This window comes from Rhinolophus hipposideros (assembly GCF_964194185.1).
Source record: "Rhinolophus hipposideros genome assembly, chromosome: 3".
Lineage (NCBI taxonomy): Eukaryota > Metazoa > Chordata > Mammalia > Chiroptera > Rhinolophidae > Rhinolophus > Rhinolophus hipposideros.
Window position 1 is genome coordinate 86,060,333 of NC_138049.1, and position 12,426 is coordinate 86,072,758.

Sequence of the window (12,426 nt, forward strand, 5' to 3'; positions counted from 1 at the left end):
CAAGTTATCTGTGACATCTCCCCTAATTCTGTACCTTCCGTATTTTCTTTATTAGACTATTGTGTGTATATATATATATATATATATATATATGTATATAACACATATATGTTATATATGTATACATATATAACATGTATGTATATATGTATACACATGCATATATGTATATATGTGCATACATATATACACATATATACGTACATATACGTATATATGCATATATATAACATATAAAAACATATATATATGTTTTACCATTGCAAACTGTCTCAAAATATTTTAAAATCGAGCTTATTGTCATCAAGTATAAACTCAAATGTGTGCAACGCTGGACAAATCTACACTGAGCACGTAAGGCTGCAGGTGGGAATGAGCAAATTCACCAATACAAAACACATGCCCCCTTCCTTTTATTTAGACCCCTTTCCTTCTGGATCTGATCTGAATCGGGTGAGAAGTCGGTTAGTGGGTCGAGTGCAGATGAAGTCAGCTTTGTGTGTGCGGCAGAGCGTGGAAAATGCTCCGCACCTGAGTGTCCCTTGGCTTGGTTCCTTTCTCTCTTTTCCGGGTTCCAGTGTCGCCAGCACCCGCCACAGGTGCCTCCCGCACCGGGTACCCTGCGCGGCCACGTCCCGCTCTCCGCCTCCTCGGCGCCGTCGCAGTGCGCAGAGCAGGGCTGTGCCGGCTGCCGTGCACGGGTGGGGCGCGCTCACGGCTGGCGCACTTTCGCTGCGCGGTGCCCTCCCCGCAACCCTCTCTTCTGGGCTCCCTCCAATCGCCAACCACAGCCCGGGCCCCGCGATGGGGAATATGCCATCCGCTGTGAAGCATTGCCTCAGCTACCAGCAGCTACTCCGGGAGCATCTTTGGATCGCGGATTCAGTGGCAGGGGCTCTCGACCCCGCGCAGGTACCACCTCGCGGCCCAGGGTGTCCCCACCCTCTTGCACACTGCCATCGGGCCTCTCCCCGTTAGTGACCTCTGCCCACCGGGGCCCTGCCTGCAGCAGTCTGTCGTGGTAGGCCTCACCCTTTAAAAGGTTTCCTATCATCTCTGTGCTGTAAACATGTAGACCCGCCCTACATAGCAGACCCAGCAACATCCCTACCTGTGGCCGTTTGCAGGTCCCCGAAAGGAAATTGCTCCCTCTCTGATTTTCCTTTTGAAGGGATGCATGATATAATATCATTTATAGTAGGCACTCCTCCAAAGACAGTGCCCTTATTTTCAGTTTCCTCCTTCTACTGTGTAACAAAGACGACAGATTTGCCAGAATGTGAGGCAGAAAATTAGGAACGAAGCCAACATAGAAGGTTAGAAAACGTGGTAGGATGAAATGACTCATCGTATCATTAATTACCCTTAATGTATTTAAGCTTCAACACACTAGGTTGAAAAAAATTGTAGATAACAGAGAATTCAGGCCAAAATTTAATCCCATGTGATTCTTGAAAGCCCCCCTATACACAACAGCAGCATAATAGTATCCACATACATGTGATTTAATACATTCTCAACCAGAAAAGGCAGGTAAGGGGGGGAAATTTACATATATATATATATATATATATATATATATATATATATATATATATATATTTCCCTTTATAAATTATATTGTATTTCCCTAATAAATTTAAAATGTCACAGAGTAATAAGTGGTAATTATGTGAATAGTAAAACATGGCAAATGGGAGGGACCCTGTGAGGTTTTTTTGCTTTTGTTTTTGTTTTGAAATTGGCTAGATACAAAAGAAAGTGTATTTCTGATTTATAGTGTGAAAAAATAATAACTTCTAATATTTTAGTGGGTAAGCACAACTTTACTATTTGGCTTTAAATCAACTATTCTAATGTTAGTTATCCATTTTCCTATAGTTTTAAATTTTATGTATTCTCAGTTCAGTGTATGAATATGTGAAATTTTAATCTACGAATTTAAATTTATCATTTGTGGATTTTAAAAATGATACTTTGCACCTCATTTCCTTGAAAGATGGTTGTGGTCATCTGACTCAAAGCCTCTTGCTGACGATGAAAGAGAGGGAAATTCATTCTTTATCTTCTCATATGTTCACAGGTCTTGTTATTTAAGTTTTCTACATTCTAATTGGATTTTTCTAATACGGCTCTTCTGTTTCATTTTCAGTCTGTTATATACTCAGGAATCCGTAACTTGTATTCCCTAAGTCTGAGACTTTATATAACTTTCGTTGCTGGATAAATACTATATTTTTTTTCTTCCCTGCCATGTTCTGATTTTGGAGGTTTGGGGGGCAATGATCAAAGCTAGGTGGCTATGTGAAGATGTCTACTTTGCCCAGTTAGGATGTGGAAGCAGGGCAATTGGAAATGACTAGGGTGACTGATCAAGGAATGTAAGGAATAGATTTTTGATATCCATCAGCCTAATAAAGATCATGTGTTCCTTTTTGAGAAATAGCTATACCTTCTCTAAAATTGCCTTTTTTATCCTCCAACTGTTTGCCTAGGAAACTCCTCCTTTTCATCCTCAAACAGAGCTTAAATATCACTTCTTTGGATCAACAATTTATCCCTCCGGAGTTAATGCCCATTTCTGTGCCATTTTATACATAATTCTGTTTTATAACCAATTTTCTTGAATTGTAATTTTTTTATGTTTTGTCCTGTTTAAACTCACAGCACCATTGACACCTGACACTTGACTCTTTGAAATGTATCTCCTTTTTTCGCTTCTGCTTAATAACACCCTTAGTGCTTTAAGCCCTATCTTTCTGGTTCCTCAGTCTGGAATCAAACTGGCTCAGTAGCCTGTATCTGTCTAAATATTCAGGTACCGCATGACTTCCTATCCACACACAGAGTCGAAGTTACTATTTGAATATCAGTGTCTTCCAGATTTATATTCCCATCTCTCTCTTAAGCTCTAGTCCAGATGCTTAGCTACTCACTTGACATTTTCTCTTGAATATCTCAAAAGCAATTCAAACTCAACATTTCCAAAATTGGATTTATGTAGTCCCCCCTTAGAACCTCAGACCTTTCCCACTATTTCCTATACAGCGAACACTATCACAGTTCATTCAGTCCTGCAAACCACAAGCCAAGAGCTCATTTTCATTTCCCCACATCCAAAGTATGACTAAGTCCTGAATTTTACCTCTTGAATTTCTCTCCCATCCATCTATTCTTCCAACTTTACTGCTACTATCAATTTGAAAATGGTATTAACTGTCATATGGCCTTCTAGACTATTGCAGTCCTTCTTCAACCCACTGTCTATAGGTAGTTGGGAGACGTTCTCTCTTTCAAATAGAATCAGGTAGTTGGGAGACGTTCTCTCTTTCAAATAGAATCACGCTCATCCCATTTCACAACCGTCTATGAATTCCCATTACTTTTAGGAATGAACACCGACACTTTTAATGTGATTTCTGAAGCTTCAGATGATCTTTTCATTGCATCTCACTGCAATATCCTCTTAAGCTATTCTCTCTTACTCTTACCACAGTGGCTTTCTTTAAGTTCTCTAGTAATGTTTCCTCTGGAAACACAGTCCTTGCTTGCTTTCCCCTCTGCTAGGAAGCTTCTTCTCAGCTAATTAACTTCTATTCACCCTTCAGATCTCAAGTCCAATGTTCGTTCTCATGAAATATTTCTCAGACTCTCAAGGTAAGCAGCCTTGTTATCGTATATTGCACAGCGCATTTATTATTATATATAATATAAATTATATATTTTTGTGATGATTTGATATTTAATTCCCCACCAGATTCTAAGTATCATACAAGGGAAAAAATCCACCATAGGCCTCTGAGCATCTAACCAAATGTCTGGTTAGTTTATGATAACCAATAAATACTTGTTGAATGAACGAATGAATGAATGTTTAACTTTCTAGACCGTAAGCATCTCATGCTTATGGGGGCCATGAAATCCTTCTTAGCACTTTTCAGGGTTTAAAGCAATGATTGGTGTGTTTTGGTACAATGATAAGTATATGTCAAATGGATGCTAAAATGATGAAAATGAATACCCAGTGTCAATAGAGTTTGGTCTTCGTGATGGAAGATGGATGTTATTACTGTTTGTGTCTTCCCTTTTCATCTCAGAGAACCTAGTCATGCTTTGATGGGGAGAATGGTTAAAAATGGATTCTGGAAACTGTGAAAAGACAGCACAGTGCTTAGCCAATTGTTTAACATCAAATCTGTCAGAGACAATCCTGAACAGAACCCTCGTGATTGAAATATTTGGGTTGCAGTTGGGGCAGATAGATTGTATATTTGAAAGAATCCTGTGTTAGATAACAGAAGATTGGAAACCTAGACCTTTTTCTGTGACCAATTTATCCTGTGATTTTGTGTAGGCAGTAGCCTGTCTGGATCTTAAATTTTCATTTTACACATTAGAGATAATGTATCTATGATAAATTATTAAGATAACATCAACTATTGGGTGCGTATATATGTAAATATCAATGCACACATTTGAGTTTTAATACTTTATTACCAAATAAAAAAAATGGGTCAATGTACATGAAAAGCTTATATTACCACAGCTCCACTAATTAAATACTTCCAGTGTCTAGTTTTTTGCTGACATTGGTTTTGCAAAAGATTCCCATAATAGACCAATCATTCTTTGGTTCAAGCTATTTCTGAGTGTCTATTTTATTTTCTACATTTGTCCCTGTTCAAATGGGTATGATGAAGCTGGCTTAATTAGTGTATTTTGAAGTTTTGGTTATATTTAACTTTCCTGGCAGAGCAATGCCCCTTTGATTTCCAAGTGCGGCTTATGCAGTAGCTAAATTTCTTCTTATATGAAAACTCCATTGCAATAATAAACCTCCCAAGGATCTAAATTCTAACACAGTGTTTCAAATGCATTAGCTTTATAAAAGCCGAATTGTAGATTATGTGAGATTAAACAAATAGTGTTTATACATTATATCCTATGTTATAAGTTATATTCACTGTCAACCAAAATTATGATTCAAACTGAAGTATTTGGTGTTAAAGAGTCTCTGGAATTAATCTAAGAGTATTATATTTCTGCTTAAAAATAATCAGAGGATAATGTGAGTATATATGAGTACTTTTTAGTTTGCAAATATATAGCTGTTAGTACATTTACTAAATACCTTTGGATGACTGGAGAGGAAGGTGGTCTTTTTACCCTCTTTTTGTTAGAATTTTATGGCTTCTTTTGAAATTATGTATCTTTATTATTAAACCACCCCTGCATTAGCTTGTTATATATTGTTTTTAACTGCACTCTTCGTTGCTATCTATGTCAACATACAACCTTGACTTATTAAAATGTTATATAAATTAGTACTATTGTAACTGTTAATAATGCAAATAATTCATTTACTGCCTTCTGCTTTGCATATTGGTGTATACACTAATTATATATATGGTGTACTTGTAATATATATACAGTCAATATATACATTTATGTTTATGCATATATTTTTTTCTTTCCTTTGCTCTTCATTCCTTTATTTCTATTTCTCCATCTGAAATTATTTTCCTTCAAATAGATGTATTCGCTTTAATATTTTCTTTTTTTAATATATTGGGCTGACATTTGTTAGTAAAATTACATAGATTTCAGGGGTACAATTCTGTATTACATCATCTATAAAGCCCATTGTGTGTTCACCATCCAGATACATTTCTCCTTCCATCACCATATGTTTGATCCCCCTTAGCTTTAATATTTTCTTGAGTAAAAATCTGATGAATTCTTTCAGTTTTTCTTTGAAATTACATTTATTTTGATACATACTTATGTATACATATACACATATATAGTGTGCATAAATATAAATGAATATTGACTATTAATTAATATATATTTCATATAAAGAATTAAAATACATGACAGTGGTAAAAAAAATGCAGATTTCTCAATATACACAATGAAAGCCAGAGACAGTGAAATCAGCTACTAGTCTTATTTTTTTTTTTGATAACTTTTGTTCTGTTTTCATTGTCTTTGATTCAACAGTATAAGTATGATGTGCCTAGATTTATTTATTTATTTTGTATCTGCTAATGGTTTATAGTACTTGGATCTATGGCTTGATGATTGTTGGCTTTCATATGTTTTGGAAATTTTTCAATCATTTCTCTTCCAGTATTGCTTCTGTTTTGTTGTGTTTTGTTTTGTTTGTGTTTTTTTTTTTTAACCCCCTCCATATGGGCCTGTAGTTTGAAGAATCTCAGAACTTACCTTTTTTTTGCATTTATTTCTTACACTCCTTTTTGTATTTTTTATCCATTCTTTTTTCTCCATATTCAGTCTGAATATTTTCTTCTCACCTGTATTCCATTTCACTAATTCACTTTTCAGCTTTCTTTAATTTGCTGTTAATCTAATTTATTGAGTTCTTAGTTTTAGTTATATTTTTGAGTTAACACATTTCTGTGTGATTTTTAAAACCATTTTTTACTTCTCTGTCACAATCCTCCCTCTTATCATAAGTACTTAAATGTTCATTAGAGTTATTTTAAGTTCTATGTCTGATAACTCCAATATTCAGAACTATTGTGAGTCTGTTTCACATATCCTTCTGCCTGTAATGCCTATTCATTTTTGAGTTTATGTTGACACCTGATATGAAAAAAAAAATAGGCATATTTAGAGGCTCTGAATGATTCTATCCTTCTCCAAAAAGGATTATCTTTATTTTTCCTCCCATCTTACCTATTCCTCAACCCCTATGTCTAGCAATTACCATATGTTCTTTGTATCCTGGAGTTTTGTTTTGATTTTATATATAAGTATGATCATACAGTATTTATCTTTCTCTGTTTGACTTACTTCATTAGCATAATGCCCTCAAGGTCCATTCATTTTGTCCCACATGACAGGCCTTCCTTCTTTTTATGGCTGAATGATAGTCCATATTGCATATATATGATATATACACACGTGTGTGTGTGTATACACACATATATATATATACAACACTTTCTTTACTCATTCATCTGCTGATGGACACTTAGGTTGCTTTCATGTTTTAGCTTGTAAATAATGCTGCAATGAACATACAGGTACAGATAGCTATTTACAATAGTTACTTCATTTCCTTCAGATAAATACCTAGAAATAGAATTGCTGGACCTACTGTTAGTTCTATTTTTAGTTTTTTTGAGGATCCTCCATACTGTTTTCCATAGTGGCGGCACTAATTTATATTCCCTCAGTGCACAAATGTTCTCTTTTCTCCACACCCTTACCAACACTTATTTCTTGTCTTTTGATAATAGTCATTCTAACAGGTGTGAGGTACATAAATAAATCTAGCAGACAGTAAATGTAAAGTCAGCTTACCTTCAGACAATCAGGTGCTTCGTTGATGTGAGACTAGACCTACTTCATATCTGAGGGCTTGCCATTTTCTCTTCACACTTACTTTTATTTTGTAGCACATCAGGGGTTCTAACTAAAAGGCCTAAGGTATTTACCAGAATGTCCTCTCCTTGTTGGAAGCTAAACTCAAAATATTTCCTCCTTAGTCTCTCCTGGAAGGCTCCTGGAAGCTCTGATGATCTTCCCAGCTGCTAATATAGAATTGGCCAATGCCTCTGGAGGAAAGGCATACTGAACATTGGTGTCACCACTTTATGTTTTCTTCTGCATGATATATTGGCCACTGAAGTGCTCACTACCGTGGCAACTCTAGGCTATCAAACAACTGTGTTTTCATTAATATTTTCCCCAGTTTTTCTGGTTGTTTTCTCAGTGAGAAAATTTGTTTCAGACAAGCTAGAAAGATTAACAATATAACAGGGAAATTTTTAAAAAAATACTAATCATGCAACATAATTTGAATTATCAAAATATATGTATTTACCATATTACAAAAAATGTTAAGTGGTTACAGTCCAGGCAGTATGAAAACTGCTTAGAGGATGTATGTATGTTTTTATTTTTACAGCTTTGTTGAGATATAATTGACATATAACATTATATAAGTTTAAGGTGTACAGATTTTATATACTTATATCTTTCAAAATGATTACCACCATAGTGTTGGCTAACAGCTGCCACATCACATAATGACCATTTTTTTTTAATGTGGGAAGAACATATAAGGTCCACTCTCTTAGCAACTTTCAAGTATATGATCTAGTATTATTAACTATAATCATTATGCTATACTTTAGATTCCTCTAGCTCATCTTGTAGCTGGACATTTGTATAGAGTGACAATTTAAAGTTCAAAAAAGAAATAAAAAGATTGGCTACTTTATAAAAAAGTAACATTTCATGGAAATACAGACTATTCCAATGTTTTTCACTATAAATAAAAATGATGGAAGATAGAGAAAATAGTTTTAAAATAATATGAAAAGTAATATTATGCCCAACTTCAGTATCTGGATGTACTGAATATAATATTTACTCCTTTATGTGTAACATAGTTCAATAAAATTTGCTGAATGAACCAATGGATGATTATAATTCCTTTGTAATATTTTATCTCTATTGATACAAGTTTATCTCAAATCTTTTCATTTTATAGGCATGAAATTGGTAGGCATATTTTTAACTTTTTCGTTTTTAATCTTATCTTTGGCTTTGCCTCATTTCTTTCCTGGTTCATTTATTCCTAATCAGTCTCACTCATCTACTCATTCAATGAACTTTTTTAGAAGTCCACATATTTTTTCAATGCATTCAAAAATAATTTTGTAGGTTTTGCTGATCCTTTTGTCTATATGCATACGCTTGTGTCTGCATGTGCATGTGTGATGTAGTAACACCTGATTTCTATTTTTTTATTATAATCTTTCTATTGTACTGAGTTCTGAATTAGTATTTTAATTTATTTGACTATTTGTCTCATGTAATTTTAATCTTTTATATTTTATTTTAGTAGTTTATATATATTTAAATATTTTTAAATTTTCAATTATAGTTGACATGCAATATTATATTAGTTTAAGGTGTACAAAACAGTGATTAGACATTTAGATAACTAATGAAGTGATCACCCCAATAAATCCAGTACCCATCTGACACCATACTTGTTATTACAATACTCTGACTATATTCCCTATGCTATCATCTACATCCCCGTGACTATTTTTGTAACTATCTATTTGTACTTCTTAATCCCCTAACCCCTTTACACATCTTCCCAATCTTGCCCCACAATCTGGCAATCATCAAAATGTTCTCTGTGTCTACAACTATCAGCTTGTTTTTATTCTGTTTGTCTACTTATCCTGTTTCCTAGATTCCACATATAAATTAAATAATATGATATTTGTCTTTCTCTGTCTAACTTACTCAACTCAGCACAGTACCTTCTAGGTCCTTCCATGTTGTTGCAGATGGCAAAATTTTATTCATTTTTATGGCTGAGTAATATGCCATTGTATATATGTACCACCTCTTCTTTATTGAACCATTGATGGACAGCCAGGTTGCCTCCATATCTTGGCTATTGTAAATAATGCCCTAGTGAACATATGGATGAAGACATTCACCTTGGGGTAGTATTTTGGTTTCTTTGGATAAATACCCAGAAATGGGATTACTGGGTTCTTGTTTGTCACTTGTTATAGCCTTTGTTTTAAAATCTATTTTATCTGGTATAAGCTTTTTTGTTTGTTTCTTTGTTTCCATTTTCATGAAATAACTTTTTTCATGTCTTTAAATTTCAGTCTGTGTGTCTTTAAATCTGAAGTGAGTCTCTTGTGGTCAGCATATGTAAGGGTCTTTTATTCTTGCCCTTTCAGGCCCACTGTCTTTTGATTGGAGCGTTTAATCCATTTACTGTTAAAGTAAGTAATAGATATGTAGTTATTGCCATTTTATTATTCATATTTTTTATCTTTTTTTCTTTTTGTTAAAGAAGTCCCTTTAACATTTATTGTAATATAGGATTGTTGGTGATGAACTCCCTGAACTTTTTCTTGTCTTGGAAGTTCTTTATTTGTCCATCAATTCTAAATGATACCTTTGCTGCGTAGAGTAATCCTGGTTGCAGATCCTTGCTTTTCATCACTTTGAATATTTTGTGCCAGGTCCTTCTGGCCGCAAAGTTTTTGTTGAGAAATCAGCTGATAATCTTATGGGAACTCCCTTGTAGGTAACTAACTGCTTTTTGCTTGTTGCTTTTAAGATTCTTTCTTTGTCTTTAACCTTTGGCATTTTAATTATGTGTGTTGGTGTGGACCTCTTTGGGTTCATCTTGTTTGGGACTCTGTGCTTCCTGGGATTGCATATCTATTTCCTTTGCCAGGTGAGGGAATTTTTCCATCCTTACTTGTTCAAATGCTTGTATGCTTTTAGTTCCGTGCTCTCTGTCTTCCCCTTCTGGTACCCCTGTGGTATGAATGTTGATATTCTTGATGTTGTCCCAGAGACACCTTTAACTATCTTGTTGTTGTTGTTGTTATTATTATTATTATTTCTTTTTTGCTGTTCTGATTAGGTGCTTTCTGATTGCTAATGCAGTGCTGTGCTTCATCTAATCTGCTGTTGATTCCCTCTAAAGTATTCTTTATTTCAGTTATTGTATTCATTTGTAACTAGTTCTTTTTTTATGTTTTCCTGTCTTTTTGTCAAAGTTCTAACTGAGATCATTGAACATCCTTATAATAGTGTTTTGAACTCTGAATGTGGTAGATCGCTTGTCTCGATTTTGTTTAGTTCTTTTTCTGGAACTTTGTTCTCTTCTTTCATTTTGGACATGTTTTTTGTCTCTCCATTTTGGCTACCTCCCTGTGTTTGTTTCTGTTTATTATTATAGGCAGAGCTCTTATGTCTCCCGATTATAGTAGAGTGACCTTATATAATAGGTGTCCTGTTGGTCCCATTTGTATAGTCTATCTGGTCACGTGAGCTGGGTGCTGTAGGTGTGTCCCTTGTGTAGATTATGTGTGCCCTCCTGTTGTAGTAGAGTCTTAGTTGCTGTTTGTAAGTCAGTGGGAGGGATTGACCCTTAGGCTGAATTATTGTGAGGACTGACTATGACTACAGTGGAGGAGATATTGTGCAGGGAGTCACCCTATAGAGCAGGATTTGTTTTAGCAGGACTCTGGTGCCTGCCTAGTCTTCCCTTTGGGTATGTTTGTTGTGGATATGGTTGGGTGATGCTCTGGTGTATTATGAAGTTGGCTACCAGGTATATTGGGTCTGAGGCTTCTTAGGGGGGTTCTGTTGCAGGCCAAGTTCAGCCACTGCCTGTGCCCTGCCCGGGGTCACTTGGTATGAGATATGAAGTGATCTACAGATGGTTGCCACTTTTGCTGGGCTTGGAGGTGCCTAGGAGAGGCTGAACTGGGAACCATCTCCAGCTGCCATTGGTATAGGCTCGGGACTGTGTAGCAAGTGGTATGGGGCATTCTGAGGTCAGATGCTGCTTGCTTGTGTCTTGTGAACCTTTGAGACAATTTAGGAAAGTCCACAGCATGAGCCAAGACAGGCTGTTTGTTTGGAAGAGCCACAGGAATCTGCTCAGTTTAACCCCACATGTTGGGTGGGGTGGTGTTTCAGGGAATCACCTTGTGGGCCGAACAGTGTTAGCCAGGTTCATGGAGACTCAGATATGGTGGCCTTGTGCATCTGCATGCTGGCTGTGGGCAAGTGCTCAACAAAGGAAAAATGGTGCTGGTCAGCACTTCTGTCTGGGAGAAAGCTGCCTCCCATTCCTTGCCCTGAAGCCAGACAACTCAGCCCTTCTAGTATATACCTGGTGCTTTTCCAGCTGCTGCCCCAGCGCTGGAGCTCAGAGTCTGTCAGTAAGTCTGTGTACAGTCCCTTTAAGAGAAGCACCTGAGACTCTAGCCTCCCTCCTTCTCACTCAGCCACAATCTCCACTGGTTTTCACAGGCAGAAGTTACCGGGACCTCTCTTCCCAGCACTGGAGTCCTGGACTGAGGCACCTGGTGTGTAGGCCTGGGACCCCTCACTCCTCAGGGGGGGAGCTCTGCAGCCAAGATATCCGTCCTTATTTTTAACTGCCACACGAAAGTGTGGGATTAGCCTGTTCTGTGTTCCTCCCCTCCAGCAGTTTCTATGTGACTTCTTTGGTATATTCTTAGTTATAGGATTTGTTGCAGCTAGACTTCAGGTGATTCTCAATGATGGTTGCCCTGTACTTTAGAAGTAATTTTAATATGGTCACCAGAGAAGGGAAGCATAGCATTTACCTACTCTGCCATCTTGAATTTCAGTCCTTTAAAAAGTAATTGGCTTAAGACAATACACACCGATTTCTCTGTTGTTTTTCTTTAAATGTGTCTGTTATAAGCTACTTATCTAATTGTCCCAATCCTTAGTTCGGTGAATTCAACTTTATGTGTGATGTGACTGTTCATGTTTATCCTATTTTATGCCATATTTATCAGCCTCGTCACTTTATATTTTTGTGTGTTTGAGGCTGTTTATACATTTTGGTATTCTTAGTTT

At 36.2% G+C, this 12,426-nt stretch overlaps 1 protein-coding gene across 3 annotated transcripts in view; it reads left to right on the plus strand.

Moving 5' to 3' along the window:
- Positions 1-661: 661 nt before the first annotated feature.
- Positions 662-12,426, plus strand: part of HMGCLL1 (3-hydroxy-3-methylglutaryl-CoA lyase like 1) — a 139,565-nt gene continuing 127,800 nt past the window's right edge. The window contains exon 1 of one of the 3 annotated variants that reach the window (XM_081044821.1): positions 662-912. In XM_081044821.1, coding sequence (XP_080900947.1) covers positions 805-912 — 108 coding nt within the window. In that variant the 5' untranslated portion in view covers positions 662-804. Of the gene's footprint in view, positions 1,022-12,426 lie in introns of all 3 variants that reach the window. The other 2 variants (XR_013993106.1, XM_081044824.1) reach the window with 2 other exon arrangements.